The 16,696-nt window shown below is 40.1% G+C and overlaps 1 protein-coding gene across 6 annotated transcripts in view; it reads left to right on the plus strand.

Annotated features, from left to right (window-relative positions):
* The window catches only part of RABGAP1 (RAB GTPase activating protein 1), a 70,654-nt gene extending 56,678 nt beyond the window's left edge, over positions 1–13,976 (plus strand). For all 6 annotated transcript variants that reach the window (XM_030507536.1, XM_030507539.1, XM_030507540.1 and 3 more), the window contains 9 exons: positions 545–586; positions 911–1,039; positions 5,268–5,360; positions 6,321–6,431; positions 9,140–9,244; positions 9,707–9,790; positions 10,625–10,696; positions 11,239–11,436; positions 12,238–13,976. In XM_030507536.1, coding sequence (XP_030363396.1) covers positions 545–586; positions 911–1,039; positions 5,268–5,360; positions 6,321–6,431; positions 9,140–9,244; positions 9,707–9,790; positions 10,625–10,696; positions 11,239–11,436; positions 12,238–12,360 — 957 coding nt within the window. In that variant the 3' untranslated portion in view covers positions 12,361–13,976. The remainder of the gene's footprint in view (positions 1–544; positions 587–910; positions 1,040–5,267; positions 5,361–6,320; positions 6,432–9,139; positions 9,245–9,706; positions 9,791–10,624; positions 10,697–11,238; positions 11,437–12,237) is intronic.
* The last annotated feature ends 2,720 nt before the right edge of the window (positions 13,977–16,696 follow it).

Raw genomic sequence — 16,696 nt, forward strand, 5'->3', positions numbered from 1 at the left:
CTGTTTGTTTAGAAACACATTTTCAATTCATAAATAGTAAATGTGTTCATAGTGAAGTGTTAAGGATTTTCTTTTTATCATTGTAAAGTAACAGTGAAAGAATAATTTAGTGGAAAAAGAAAGGCAATCTTGAAATAAGATGAGCAATGTGATTATCAAAGGTACCCCTTAGGAAGGCGTGTAATACTGCTGACTATAGGAACTGTTTGTATTTAATTGGACATTACAAATAAAACACTTCTAATAAGTAGCAACAAAATACACAGAAATGCCTTCATCATTTCAGAGTTTCAGACTACTAAGGAGATAGTAAAACCTGTGATGAAACATTGTTTTTCTACTCGTATTTAAGTAAAGATAGTATCCTAATTGTTTGCAAAGTCATTCTCTGGGCCTTTGATTTAATATAGCACTTGGTTGCACTTGTATCCTGGTTCTCCTTGTCACAGAAACTAGACAAACAACAAACCCCACCAAATAAATTAATATCCAGGCTTACAAATACTGAGAAATTAATTTCTTTTGTCACTATTTTTCTCTCCAGGGAATAAGTGTTATCTTTAACGTTGCACTGGGATTATTAAAAGTGAGTATACTATGTTATAGTGTGTGTTATGCATTGTCATGCACCATATAAAAAATTAAGATGCCTGTTACAAAAATACTGTGGTTTTATTTTTAAAGCTAACAACTGCGTGTATGCCGCATGCTGGTGTCTGGCATGCCCTGTACAGCACAGTGCTTTTGGGCTGGGGTTGCAGAAACAGAAACCACCACTGTTTGCAGAAGGTTGAAAAGCAGTTACGTTCCTAGAGCTTTACAAAGCTGTTGTTGCATTATTGTCTCTGGGAATTCAATAATTGTACAAAACATGCTTTGCAGTGACTGGTTTTTCTCTCCTTGTCTCCAGACTACCAAGGATGATTTGTTACTGACTGACTTTGAAGGGGCTTTAAAATTCTTCCGTGTACAGCTGCCCAAGAGATACCGTTCAGAAGAAAATGCAAAAAAGCTGATGGAGTTAGCGTGTAATATGAAGGTAAAGATGTGGTGATGGCAGCTGCATGTCTTTAATGTTATGTCTCCATATGTAACTTTGCAATTTGCTTGTGCAAATGCAAATACATTGCAGATGCTTTAGTGAAACACAGTAAAGCCCCAAAATTCTCAGAGTGATATGAGCCCACCTAGCGAACTCGAAACCAGAGTGGCTCTCAGAAAGCAATAGTCAGTGCTACTAAAATCAAACTACTTAAAAAACCAATCTTAAATGAGTAATGGCACTAATATAAAACAATTACAGACAACTCTGCAGATCTTTAATGAAATCTTCCTCCAATAGTAGCTGTAAATGGTGTAGTATCTTTCATCAAGAGGTAGTGGGGAGGTTTCATTTAAAAGAGAGTCAATAATAGAGAAACAGAATGTAATCTTTCAGGCAGAAAATGGCTATTTTTAATTGTGGGTGCATGTGATGTTTATGTACTGCAATAGGGAGCTCTTTAAAAACGCATTGATGGATGTACAGATCTTCCAGGGACATGAAGGAATACGATATGGCAGCTAAAATTTCTTACAAGTCAAGCTTGGGAAATGACCTTGAGGTTTCTGTATTCCCTGTGTGAGTTTTGATTTGTCACTGGTTTATGCTGGGGAATGGAGGCTGCTTTTTTAAACAGCATTTTAAGTTATTTTCCCATTCAAGACTATTTCACTTGTACTCTAGGTAGCTGAAAATAACAGGTTAATCTGTTATGATCTTTCTAGTCTAAAAAGGGTCTACTTTATCTGAAATAAAGTGCTGGCTGAGTTGTATGTTGTCGAGAGTTGCCGCAGTTAGCTGAAGCTTTTAATAATGCAAAAAAGCATTGTTTTTCATGAGCAGCCCATGTGGGAGGTTTGCAGTATTTGCTTCCTTCTTGCCTTTTCATGTGGGTACTGGGAACAAGTGTTAAGTTCTGGTTGGAAGCAGAGCTCTGAGGTACTGTACAGTGGTTGATGTGCAGGTATTTCTGAACATGAACCTTTGTAAGTACCTTCTACTCTCTGCGAGGGAGCTTTGAGGCTCACAAGCTCATCTAGACTCTTTTCTAGTGGGGTTGTTACAGCTCTTTGACTTCTCTCACAAATCACTGATTAACTGTTCATACAGTCAATGTTTAGGAAATACTGATGATAATTAAGACATGATTTCTATAGCAGAAACCATGCATCACAGTAAAATGTGCTCTCTGGTCCTTATAGAAGACTTCTTTTGAACAGAGTGGAAACATAGAAACTAGAATTTGGGGTGTACTGGAGAGATGCTGACTCATAAGTGAATTAATCTCAGTAATTCCCATTTTCTTACAGAGCTCTCTGAATAAATTCTGTTGAGCTCTCCTGTATGTTTGAACTACTGAGTTAAACTGTGGAGAGGTTTTTGCTTGATGGTGGGTTTTTTAGGTTTCAGTTGCCCACTAAGCTCTATTTCTTAAATATATCTATGTAATAAAATTTTTATCCTCTGACATTAAGACTCCAGTTATATATAGCAAATGCTGCAAGTCAATTGCTTTTCTAATTAGTAGATATGGTAACTAAAGCTTTATGTGGGCACTTTGGAATAAGCCCTTAAAGTGACATTTCCAAGAAAAGTTACAGTGAGGAGGTTATTGATTCCTCTTTATGGATGTAACTATTTGAGTTCTAAAATGGAACATTGATAATTTATTTAGTGTATTTTAAGGAAGCTGTGATTTTTCTTTATGGTTTCATGTGGATAATTTTTTAGACAAATACACTGGTATGGTTCAAAGTATCCTTTTCCCTTAAGATTCACTAGAGGAATTCTTTGTAGCATCAGTACATAAGTACACAACTTCCCTAGTACGCTTCAAAGCATCTGGTACTCCTGGTGTAGTACCAGTGCACATAACAGTGTTCTGTGTAGAGTTCAAGTATATCTTATATGAAACTAGTGTAGAAATTATGGAATAACCAAGAATAAAGCTATTTTAGCTCTCCGATCATTTACCATTAGCCACAGATCAGACGTTTCACGTGCATCTGGCTAAGATCATGTGTGTAATGGGTGCATTTGCCTTTCACGTTGCCAAATAGCACCTTGTTCCTCTTACCACTCTGCCAAAATTCCCTGCATTCCCAGTGCTGTGTTAAAGTAGTTAAAGCAAACAGTCTTCTCTGAGCAGTACACAGCAAGGTTGTCCACTGCTTCCTTGAGTGCTCTGTGGTTTTGGGGGATTAAAGGGGAGGTTATGGGGAAAATCCAGACTGCACTAGTGGCCTCTGCACAGATGCTGGGCTCTTCTGTATCACCTCCATTTGTGTTGCCCCTGATGTGAGTGCTGCACATAATTACATTCTTTGACCTAAAATACAAGTCCTTTGCTGTCAGTAGAAATCTCCTGCTCTGTATCTGGAAGTGTTTTTGAGCAGAAAAGTGCCTGATGTCAAAATAAATCATTTATAGGAAGGGAGAACTAGCCTGGCTAAGGCATTGTGATTACAACAGCGTTCTGCTGGAAAGGCGGTCAGTAAATGATCAGCTTGAGACAACACTACATTCTTAAAGTCACTCCTGAATGTTGCTGTCAAATGTTAACAAACTTGCTGCTGCTTTCTGTGCCCTGAAAAATTGTGGTGGGACTTGAGTGTTCGTTTGTGCTCTCTGACACCATGCAAACCCAAAGGCCTTGATGAATTCTCCAGGACATGGTTCCCTCTAGGGCTCCAGTGTCCAGAATGAGTGACAATAGCAAATCTTCTTAGGATCACCTCATTATTGGTATCCAAAGGGAAAACTGGTTTAATGGAGTTGGGAAAATACAAAGGTGTGCCTGCCTGCCTTTCCTCTCAGGTGGCTGGATGCCTCACTTCTCAAGATCTAATCTTTACATAGCTTGAGATTTGGTGTATGGAACCCAATAATTTGGGCAGTGTTTTAGGAGGGGCACAGCAGTGAAACAACCTACTCGAGTTACTGGCTTCATTGTCAGTAAATAATACTCCGTGTGTTTGTCTGGAGTGCTTAGCAAGAATAACTTCTGCAGTTGTGATGTGGCTGAACTGACTCCAGATAAATGGGCTGGCATCTCCCAAAACATGTCAGCTGAAGGAGAGTGAAATGTTTCTGTGCAGCTCTCACTAGAGGGAGCCTGGCTACCAGTTTTGTGCTGTTCATTCCAAGTAAGGTTGTTAATGATAAAACCAAAGAGAAGAGAAACTAAACGTGTTTTCCATTTTGCCTGTCATTTATGCATGTAGAATTTAACGTGTTTCTCAAAGCCTTTCAAAGCTTTGTAATTTATTTGGTTTACTGAAATAATAATAAAGGTCCAGGAGCAATTTTTAATACTAGAGATTTAGTTTAGGTGCATGCTAGCTTGCATGTGAAATGCTGACAGTGGTCTTGGCATGGTCAGTGCTGCCAAACCATTGTAGCATCTGGCACAGCTGACAGGTGATGCAAGGAAAGGTGCTGGTTGGGATCTGCTACAGGTTCTCTGTCCCTGTAGGACTAGAACACTGTGTACAAAACACCAAATTCAACACCACCATTCTCTCCCTTCCCACAGAAGGGGAAACTGGGACCCTGAGTGAGTCACTTTCCCAGTGTTGTGTGTCAGAGCCGAGGACATAATTCCAGCCTCTGACTTCCCGGAGCAGCAGGGGACAGAGCATACATGCCTCTTAGTTGCTGCTGCTTGCTGAGACACCTCGGCGGCTCTGGGACTGGACTCTTCTCCCCTGAGCTTGAGTGACACTAGCAGAAATGTCAGCTGAGCCTGCACTTGCCCTTTCAGCATTTGCAGTCTCATGTAAAGTAAACCAAAGACTTCTGCATGATGATAAATGTTACAGCTGAGAAAGCAGCTGAAGTAACCTCAGCATCATGCTAGTTCAGAATTTAAACACATCTTATGGGTTTCGAGGTGATCTGTTCTGTGAAGCCACGGTAGTATTTGGAGCATCAAACATACCTGTGCAGCACCAAGAAAAACTCAGGTAGGATGCTCCTGTGGGTGCCTTTCAAAAACTTGTCTGTGTTCCACAAAAGGATCAGAGGAAGAAATGCTTCTGGCATGATATTGAGTGGAATAGAATTTTTTTACCATCTCTGAGGGTTGGATACTCAAAACTAAGTGAGGGTATTAGCTGTGTTTTGTAGAAGGCAGGAGTTGCCTAGAGCTTGTCCCATAACCCTTTGTGAATTGTGTTCTTTTATTGATGTTCTGGGCAGGAACTAATGGGCTGCTTTAATTTAGATTAGCCAGAAGAAGCTGAAGAAATATGAAAAGGAATATCATACCATGAGAGAGCAGCAAGCTCAACAGGAGGATCCTATAGAAAGATTTGAGGTAAGGCTCACTCCAGTCTGATTTAACACACGGTACCTGCAGGAAGTTCCTAGTTGGACTCCTTTGAGCTGGGCTTGGTTTATGACCATTTGGGTATAACAGGGGAATCAGCCGAATGAAGTGAATCTCTGTGGATTGGCAGTGTTAATCAGGATGGGGTTGTCGTGAGCTCAGCTTCATGATGAAAAAGGGAATAGTATGAGTTTATATCTGGGCTTATACAACTGTTTCACTTGAGCCCATTTCTAACACTTGGGTAGCATGTTGATTGCACCAAAAGCCAAGAACAGATTATAACTCTGCCTTCTGTTGGTGATAATCCTGCCTTCACTCCTCTCCCTAATTTCAAATGATGTATGTTACAGTAAGTATATAAATCAATAAGCATTTTATTTATAAAATAAACACAGGAATAAATCTTATATGTAAAATTATGCATATATCTAACAAAATAACACACACATACATAAATTTATATATTTTAAAGCCGAAGAGTTTTAGGTAAACTTTCTTTACTACCTGGAGGTGTGCTGGGAGTTGTAACAGGAGGTAGAAAATAGAGTGGTTTTGCCCAGATTCTCCTGTCTCACCTGTTTCCAAGCATGCAAATTCTATTTTGAGCCAAGAAAAATAAGTACTTGTAGGAACCTTCTGGCAAGGTATTAATGACAGAATGATACCTCTACTGTTGCAGCCTTCAAAAACATTTCTGGAGCTCAATAAGTAGTAGCTGAGCAGAGTTATTTATACATGGTTTCTTCTCAGGATTAATACTTTATGTTCTTTATTTTATATTTACAATATGGCTGGCTAGTTTTGTCCTCACTGAGGTAGGGTTGTCCTTGCATGCTTAAGATACAAGGTAGGCATTTGTGCTTAGGCACAGTAGAATTGTGTTTGAAGACAAAGACCTGGGAAGATCTTGTTCTTGATAATTGTTTGTGTGTTTGTTTCCCACAGCGTGAGAACCGGCGCCTACAAGAAGCAAACATGAGGCTTGAGCAAGAAAATGATGATCTTGCACATGAGCTGGTGACCAGCAAGATTGCTCTGCGAAAAGATTTAGACAATGTAAGACATATCTTTACTCTGTTTAGTGGAGACATAGTACTAGGGCTGATTCCTCATTACTCCTTCATTGGAGAGGAGATTATATATATAGAGTATTTTTTATTTGGGTGGGATAGGATTCTTTCCTCCATGTCTTCATTGCAGACTGATGATACATAAGTCCATGGGAAACAGGGCTGGTGACTGAAATACTAATTACTCTGAAAAGCATTCAGATTAATTTGAGGCAGAGGAGTGGTTGTGAGCCTGTACTTGAGTAGTTGCTTCCTTCTCTATGTATATCAAAAGGAAGTCTAGCAGGAGCTAAGTCAAATCTTCGAATTGTCGCAGAGATAATAACACGGATGCTGTTTTCTGTTTTCCTTCCACTGGTATTCTTATGAATAAGATTTCACAGCAGACAGGCTTTTGCAAAGTGCGTAATAAACTTGAAAGTCTGAGTCTGTCTGGCTCTCAGTGGAGTCAGGTTCTCAGGTACCTTAGGCAACTCTGAAAATGGTATTGTGGTTTCTATTTGGCTTGTTGAAATCTCCCCATGTGAACTCATCATCCTGGGTTGTTTCCCATATCAGTAGAGCTGTCAGGAGGAAACTTTGGGTTTGCTTTGTGTTATAGGATTTTTTATCAAGCTTGCTGTCGCATTCCCTTCTTTGCATACTCATGTTTGGGAGATTGTATTAGGACATGCAGAGACAGAAAGGTACTGGCATTCTTAGTACATGTGGTAGGGTAGAACACATTTAGTCTCTCTGCTTGGGGAGAGGAAGAGTTCAAGTGCTCATGTTTTGCCATTCTTGTTCTGTACCAAGATAAGTGCATTTCTGAAATCTCAAAGGAAAATGACTTTTGAAAATCACACAGTGCAGGAGGTGACAGGCTTTAAAATGTTTCAGCTTATCTGCTTCAGAGGATTTCAGGTTTCCCACGGCCTCCTGGAAACTTGCTGTTGGAAAAATATTCATAGTAAATGTTGATGCCAGTGGGCGAATGTTGCTCTTAATGAGGTTTGATTTATGACTTTCAGGTTTATTATATCTACTGCTCTTTAGTGTTCAAATCTGTGAATCATAGAAATATGTTCTAGAAGGAGAGTTTCACAGCGCATTGGTACGTTCATGTCCTGTTACCTATGCTTGCTCACTTCATTGAAGATATTTCTAGAAGGGATGTAGCTGCCCAGCAGTTGCAGGGTGAAACTCCTGCAAAAAATGTACCAAAGCAGCTTTTTGTCTCAGCTATTAACTGTTGTTTGTGGCTGCTTGAGCCGGTATGAGACACAGTTGTGCTTTTACATTTATTCGTTTAAATGGAGAGGTGGGAGAGGAACAAAATTAAGCCAAATCTTTGAGATACCTCATTGGATGTATAATAGTCATGCCTTCAAAGATGGTGAATGGTGTTGGCAGCATCTGGGTTATCCCCCAGGAGTAGGTAGGTAGGTTTGATCTACTTTAGGACCCTGATTCATTCTTCTAATTGGATCCTGAACTGATAAGTTTCGTTCTACTAGCCAGATGTCCTGAAAGATAAGTACCAAAGGACATTGTTTAACTCACCTTTTCTAATACCTTCATGGCATGTCTGAAATCTTGCAACCTAAAAGATCAAACCAAAACATTTGGAAATAAAATAATTTCCTTAATATCCTTTGCACTAGACCAGAAAATACGCTTCATTTTTCTACTGTTGTTGGACTCCCACATCCCAGTTTTCTTTAACTTTAAAACAGCTTAAAACCAATGTATAATGAAAAGATGTTCTCTTTGCCTTTGCCATCTGTTTTAAAAGATCAGCAGGACTTTAAGGGACTAAAATTCACTTTTGATTTTCTTCCTTTGAAGGGAATTGGTGCAGCTGCTTTCTGAAGATTTTATATAGCAGTTGAGTTATTGATCTATTTTTATGTAGAATTCATACACCTATTGGGAAGTACTGCATTGCTGTGTATAAGACAGGAAAAGTGTCTCAACTTTATAGTTTATAAAGAGCCTGAGATTTTTCAACAATACACCTTTATTCTATAAAAAACCTCCAGTACAGAAGGATTGTGTGGTTTCTGGTGAGGCATCTCTCTAAGGAGGAAAGGAGAGAGGGGTCTGACTCCCACATTTGCTTTGGCAGCTAAGTTTTTTCATGCAGTATTTTCTGGGTGACATAAGAAAGATGGTATCACAGCCATTGGTAGGTGTCATAGAGTTCTGGAGGGATTTTTATGTTCTAGAGGCATTTTTAATTCATTCTGTTTTCATTGCAAAGCTGAATGTTTTCAAATTGAACTTGGGTCTAAGCTGGCTGTAGTTTTTTCTGGATCTTGCACATTGTGAGCTGTTCTGTGACTTGTCTTCAAAATGCATTAGTCAACTTCCAGTCTGGATGAGATAAACTTATTTCTGTTGCTGGATTTCTTTGGAGCAATCCCTACTGCAGTTTTGCTAAAACTAAGCACTGAATTCAAGGAGGAGTTCTGGAGTGCTGGAATGTAGTAGTATAACCTTGTCAGTTCTGATTTGATGCTGCTTTGCCATTGCAGATGGTAATTTTTAGAAAAAGAATGTTAAGAATAATGTCTTATTGTTATTAATAACAATGAACAGGCCCTTAATAAGAATGAAAGGGCTGCACAGTCTTGGCTGTGTCCTACTGCAGCCTGAGCCTGTGGCGACACAGCAAGCGCCCCTCTCAGTGCTGTACACCACTCTTTGTTTCAGGCGGAGGAGAAGGCAGATGCTCTGAATAAGGAACTGCTAATGACCAAACAGAAGCTGATTGATGCAGAAGAAGAAAAGAGGCGCCTGGAAGAAGAATCAGCTCAGGTTAGGGGCATTTCTGGCATTTTCACATTTCTGTGCAGTACACATTTATAAAAATAAAATAACAAGTGTGGGAAGGGCTTAATGTTCTAAGCCATGTTTGTCCCTCTTCTGTAGTGTAAAGGATGTCACCAAAGCAGGATTCTTCACCTTCCTGCAAGGTGCTTCATAGGGTAGTGAATTTCTAACTTGAAATCATGAAAGCACAAACTGTGCCAGAGATTTCTGCACAAGGAGGCAGAACAGGACTTCAGCTGTGAGCACTCTTCTCTAGGTTAGTCAACGTTTCTAACAATGGGCCACCGAAGTTCAGCTTTTCCTTGCCTGCATGGAGCTGAGCTAGGTCATTGTTCCTTGGGATAGAGTACAGCAGTGAAGTTAAGGAGGAGGAAATGTCACCTGGGTATTATTTTTTTCACACTGTACAAATACATAAACCCTTTCCTTTATTTTTTTATTTCCCAGCTGAAGGAAATGTGTCGTAGGGAACTAGATAAGGCAGAGTCAGAGATCAAAAAGAACAGCTCTATCATTGGTGACTACAAACAGGTAAGTACAAGTTAATGATGATGTGGTTTGCTATCAAATTATGAGACTTTCTCAGGTATTTTGGGAGATTTCTGGAAATAAGTTTAATGTGTGTCAGGCATTTGAGGAGACATTTTAGCTGTTTTAAATGGGAAGCTTGATTTTTGCATTTTCTTTTGCTGAGATCCTGGAGCTTGGTGATCAGTTCTGTTTGCCCCAATGTATTTGTTGGTCATCAGTCACCACAACCTCAGTTACAACCTAATGTTGTTCAGATGGGCTCGTGTATATCAAAGGTTCACCTCATTCACCAAAACAATGTTCCAGCTTCCCTCCTTCAATCAAATAATAACTGCACTTAGGAAATAAAAAGATGCCTTTTTCCTTTCAGAGATTTTTGGTTTGGAATTCAAGCATAAGGTATCAAGGCAGCAAATTCATATATCTTTTTAGTGGGCCTGTAACCTTCAGAACATTCTGAAGTCTGCATCACACAGGTCTCAAGGAATGAGCTGGGTTTTTTTGCTACTCTGGCTGTCTTGCCTGCTGCTTCTACCCCAAAGGCAACAAAAAGAGCCATGCTATTCCTAGGCTTTTCTGGCTTCTCTAAGCAAAGCTAAACTGCTAATAACTTATGTCGAAACGGCACCTTTTCCTGACGGCATAGCAGAATATGTAGAGAATGAGAATATGTACAATGAGGCAACTTAATGCAGCATCCCAATTTTCCTGGCTTTCTAAGAGCCCTCAGACTATCCATATTAATATTCCTGTAGCATTTAGTTGTGCTTTAGCATTCATATGGGAGGAAATTTACATTTATAAATGGTGTGGTAACATAATTTTGCTTGTCAGATTTGTTCCCAGCTGAGTGAGCGACTGGAAAAGCAACAAACAGCAAATAAAGCTGAAATTGAGAAAATACGGGTAAGAGACCAGATAGATCCACAGTTACAATGTTTAAATCTCTTAGTAACATCGTAACAGTGAGCACACAGTAAAATGGTGCTTGAAAGAGAGTTCATTAGTGACTTACAGTTTCAGAAAGAAGATTATAAGGGGGAAGTCTTGGAGAAGAGATGAGTAACTTCAGCTCTCTCCTATGCTGTATTGGTTACATATTAATGTTGACTCTGGGCAACAGTAACTGTTAATTTTTTGAGGGGTCTTTTTTGTCTGGAGGAGATTTTTCTGACTGTCTTTTACCATAAAGTAACATACAGGTAGTACAGAGCCCATTATTGTAGCAATAGAGTGTTACCAACAATACAGCAGTGTTCCCAGAGCCCATAAATCTGGGGGTGGCAGGAGTTCCTGCTTGGCTGTACTTTCCCAAAAGTTCCTGAGTTTGCAAGTCATCAGTGGTCCCTCTCATGCTGTGCTGCTCTTCCAGAGCAGAGGCAGGAAAAGGCTTTGATCATATCACCAGCACTTCAGTGCAGGCGTTCACAATCAGGTGTTTACTTTAGCAAAAAGTGGATGACTGTGAGCACTGCCGCGAGTTCTTCAACAAGGAAGGCCGGGTGAAAGTTGCCAGTTCTGCCAAGGACGGTTCAGACGAGGACACAGACGAGGAGAAGGAAACACTGAAAAACCAGCTGAGGGAAATGGAGCTTGAGCTGGCCCAGACCAAGTTGCAGCTTGTAGAGGCGGAATGTAAAATACAGGTAATGCTCTGGAGGTTCATTTTGTAGTCTATATGGCATGACTGCCTTCCTAGAAAAACTTGTCTGTTGTAAAGGGATTGGAACAGAGCCTGTTGGTTGAAACTGTAACCTGCTATTTCCTGTATGGGTTATTTGACCAAACATTGGGTCTGAAACTTTGTGTATGCAGACAAAATAATTGAAACTGCATAAACTGTATTTACCAGCTACTACAACTTCCAGACATCTGCCTGGCTGCAGTGCAGCACTTACCGACTGATCTTCTGCAACTTCTTGGATGAAATCCAAGCTCTGACAAAGTACTGAATCATGCGTTTCTTTATCTTGCAGTCAATGTTAAATGAAGAAGTAACATGTCACAAATGTTAGACATGTTTCTTAAAACATGAGTGGTAAGCACTCCAGGTATTTGAGATATTTGTGTAAAATATGACAACGTTGTTCTTTCAGCCTAAAACTGGTATGTCAGTGCTGCTTGTTCACAAGAAAGGTAAAAATGAGTTTGTGGAAAGTCCACTTCCTGTGGGAATAGCTCCTTCTAGACGGGAAAGAATTAAAGGGTTTGGATGTACTTAAGAAAGGTGAATGTTTCACCAAGGGCAATGACATAGATCTTGTTTTGCTTTTGAGAGGGTTGAGGTTTTTCCCCTTATCAGTTTGTTGGGCTTCTTTATGTAAGACTTGTTTAGCTTCTTAAGTGGCCAACAGATTGTGGATGTTCTAGAGCCTTCTAAGTTTAACCCATACAACCTTGTGCTGTGAATACATCACAAATTATTGAAATGGCTCTTCTGTTTGCAGGATTTGGAGCACCATTTGGGTCTGGCATTGAATGAAGTACAAGCTGCAAAGAAAACATGGTTCAACAGAACAATAAGCTCTATAAAAACAGTGACTGGAGTCCAAGGAAAAGAGACTTGTTGAAAAGCAGTTCTGTCAAACACACCTTCTTAACACAACACCTTTTGTTGCCTTCCTTGGCCAGATGTTTAATTCTGTGACATGAGAGGACCAGAATGTAAATAAAATACAAACACAGCATGTCGGGATTTCAATAGGTCAGTGATAAAGAGGATGGAAACACAAGAAAGGTTTTATTGCTAGACATGGGCTCTTCATACTACTGATATTTAACAGGTGATGTAGCTAGATTGAAGCTCTTCAGAGAAACACTCCATTCTGCGGTCTGGCTGGAGGCTTTTCACAGACTAGGTACGAGAACTTACCAAACCCTAATTGTTAAGTTTACATATGATAGGTTTTTTTACAGTTATAACCTTTTTTAATATTTTATTTGAAAGGAAAAGTGTCACTAACAAAGTAAAAAAAAAATAAAAAAATAAAAAAAAAAAAGGAAAAAAGGAAAAAAGAACAAAAAAAGAGACGACTTTAGCAAGAACTACATCAGTGCCAGAAAGCAGTCCCCAGAGGTAGGATATGGAGAGTAGGAGGTGACATGTTTTGCTTTATGAATGGGGATGATTTCAGCATTCCTGTCAAGCAACCCCACTTTGTTTTAGTAGACGCAGCATCCATCTCTCTGTGTTTGGCATTTCTTTCTGTTACTTATCAATTCTATGCAACTCTGGGCTTTTTTGGCATGGGCTGCCAAACAAATTCACAACCTGAGGCTGGGAGACGTGTCTAAGTGCTACACAAGAATAATCTGAATTCTTGGCAAATTTCCGTTTCACTTCTGTGTCATATTGTTTGATCCACATATCAACAAGCGTTAAAATCCCCAACACCAGGACTGCTAAAAAGTACTAATTATGTGGATGGTCTGACATTGAATTGAGTCTTTTTGTCTGTTTTTTTGTCAGGCTTTTTGTTCTTTGTTTGTTTGTTTTTACCCGGCTGTAGCAGGCCTTCTGCGAAGCTCTGAGAAAGCTTCCAGGATTTAGTTTTGCACATAGGTATGAATGGGACAAAGAAACAATAAACTGAGATATATATGAGGCAAAAATCACTGCGTGAGTGTAGCTGCGAGCATCTCTAGCTGTCCAACTCGCTTCCCTGGTAACATGTTCAGAGGTTGTGTAGGTCATTCTTCACGCTCGCTGCAGTTGCACTAATAGGTGCTAAACGTGCTTGGATTTCTTACTCATTGGATTGTATTGAGTTCTCACCAGAAAGCTGTAGAATGGAGTTTTGCACCTTGTAATTTTTTTAATTTATAATGGTTTGTGTTATGCTGAAGTATCTATTGCATCAGTGGATAAATTTTGTGTGCAGTGTGAGTATAAGCTGGTAACAATAAGAGGCACTGGTTTGTATATAAAGATATTTGGTTTATTTTGTATTTCTACCTTTTTCTTGTTTACTGTACTAATGCTAGCTAATGTACTCTGTAACTACGGAATAGAACATGCTATGTCCAAGCTTTTTTCCTTAACTGCATACATTATCTCTATTGTTTAATACCAAAAAAAAGAATTACTGTAACTCCATCAATATTAGATGCGTGGACATTGTGGTAGCATAGTTGCAGTGTGTATACTTTATGAATTGAAATATAAACTAGTAAAATTGTATAACTATTTTGTTGTTTCATTTCATTTTAACAGGAAAGTCATTAAATATTTTGCAATATAAAAGTAATTCTCTTCTTCAAGTAGAAGCAGTAGCATCTGCAAGCTTCTTCAGACTGAAACTATAGGCATGCTGCAAAGGGCTTTGCTAAAATAGTCTGCATATTCTCAGTGTTGCCAACACTGCCTTATGTAATAAAATCTAGGGTTTGCTTTGGGAAAAAAAAGAAGAAACTGCAAAAATGACCTTGTGCAGCTTGAGGCTGTGACTCAGTATTTCTCAAACATGCCCCATTTAGAACATCTTTTTCCCATGGCCCTCCAAATTCTGCTTGGATCTGCAAAACAAATGTAGGCTAGCTCTGCTTATCATCATCAGTAGCAAATTTCTGTGGGGTCAAGTGTCATTCACATCATCTTCACTATGAGTCTGTAGTCACAGCTGAACAGTGGGTTGAGCTGTGCAGTGGGGTGACTGCACTAACTGGGTCAGTGCAGCGCAGGCTCCCCTGGCTGCCTGTGTTCTGCAGAGATAACAAGGAGTAAAAATGTATTTTTGTCACCAAAATGACTAAAGGTGACTATAAGCAGCCCTGCTCCAGGAGGCCGTTATCACGCTGTCACTTCTCCAACCATACTTTTGCCTTAAGTGAATGGCATTTGAAGGTTGTGCATAGTCTCTGCTGCTTTGTCTTTCAGAGAGGTGCATCCCTTGGTAGCTTCAGCTCTGCAATTCCTCAGTAATTACAACTTTTGGAGAAAGTTTGAAGGTAAGTAAGGGAGAAGAACAAACAACACAAGGCCAGAGCGCTTCATCCACTTGTCTTCTCCAGAGGGAGTGGGAAATAGTGTACTAGTGAGCTTTTCTCTTTCCTTCAAAAATGAGGTACTTAAAGGGAGGAGAAAAGATGCTTTATTGTTCAGATCTCTTCGACTCTCTAAGTAAGCGTCGCCTCAAAACTGCATGCAGCATATACTTCCCATTTTAGCATGGACATGGAACATACATAATGAGAAACTAACTGCTACACAGCATTTTATACAGAACATTCTATAGTCAGTTTCCAGTCATTATGGATTATTTTAGATCTGTACCTGAAGGATTTTGATGCTCAAAAATAAATATTACCAATGTATTTCTGTCTCCATGTGAAATATCCACAGCTAATTAAGAAAAATGAATCCTGTGCTGAGATACACATCTTTTCAAACGCAATTACATGGGAAGCACAAGGAAGCAGGTCATTTCTGAAATGAGGAAGATGAATTTGCAGGTGTTCAAGACTAAATAAGGTAAAATTAAAAAAGACATTGAGTCTGTGCTGCTATAAGCACGAGTATTTTACAGATCTTTAAGCAAAAAGGAATGAGTGTATTTGGTAGCATTTCTGGCATTAGTAAGATGGTTAGTTATTTGCTGCTAGTCAATCACCTTTCTGTGATGCCTCTCAGCTGGCTTTGTGCACTGAACTCAAGATAAGTGCCACTCTGCTGATGCTGAGTTTTCAGTCTCGTGTGCTCCAGGCTCCAACTTGCTAATGCTTTGTGTGTTTGTGCTGCATCATGAAGTTCCTGTGGTCTCGTAGTGTGGTAGCTCTAGTGTTACTATCTCCTTTCTGTTGCAGAACTTCTTGGCTTCTCCAGGGTCTGCAGCTGGAAGTGGATATTCCAGATCTATTGGAAAGTTTTACCATTAAGCATCGCTGGTAAAGCCTCCTTGAAATTTATATAACTACCTCCCGGACTTTTTTTAGCTGCCCTTCTTATCCATGGCAGTGCTATAAAGTTCCTGTTATCAAGAGGAGGATTTCATCTCCATCTGTTCAACAGCTTGGCTCGCGTTCATCCTGCCTAACTTTAGACACTTCAGAGGTGCCTAACGTAAGAGCTTAATCCAGCGAGGTTTTCAGCCCTCAGTGGCTTACCCCTCATTGAACAAGGAGCCTAGTGCAAGCCAACCAGCTAAACTGAAGGTCCTTCTTAATAAAAAGTTAACTAAAATGTGGTGTCTGTGCACAGTGAGGAATGCTTTTTATTTATTTTTTTTCCACTATTTTTCCCCCCACTTTTTTAATGGTGCAGTATTATTCTTTCTGTGTTACCAGTCAAGGACTTTGCATACAACCCCCTTCAAATCCTGCTAGAATTTACTGCTGTGTCCATTATGACTTCGAGGAATGAGGATTTGATTCTGCTGTGTTTTTTGCATGCTAATGAAATGGGACAAGTGTAATCCTGTACTGAAGGCTTTTCCTTAGGTTAATCTGGCCACACAGCTGCAGTCCTGTTACGGGAATGACAAGGAAAAGCCTGGACTGTGGGACGAGCACGATTACCCCTGTTAAGAAACCGTGTTAGTGGGTGTAACACTGAAAGTCAAGTGTTTTCTCACACGATTTAAGTTATTGGTGAACATGACATGAATGGAACTGAGCTGGCTTTGAAGTTTAACATGCGGGTGACTGTCTGTGGTTGATGTATTTGAGGAGGGGCTGTGCGGACCCCAACTCCCTGCAAAGCGATACCCAGCCGGGTGCCGCTCCCCGCCTCAGGGAACCCCGCCAGCGGCCGCCTCACGGCTTCCTCCACCTGAGGGGCGGGGGCGGAGCCCGAGGGTCCCAGAGCGCGCTGATAGGCTGGTGCGCTGATTGATAACAGGAGCAGCCTATGAGAGACAGCGTCTCGTGCGGCTGGCGTTGGGCGTCGCTCGCGACAGCTTCTCTTCGGCG

Source organism: Strigops habroptila, chromosome 15, assembly GCF_004027225.2.
Source record: "Strigops habroptila isolate Jane chromosome 15, bStrHab1.2.pri, whole genome shotgun sequence".
In the NCBI taxonomy this organism is placed as follows: Eukaryota; Metazoa; Chordata; class Aves; order Psittaciformes; family Psittacidae; genus Strigops; species Strigops habroptila.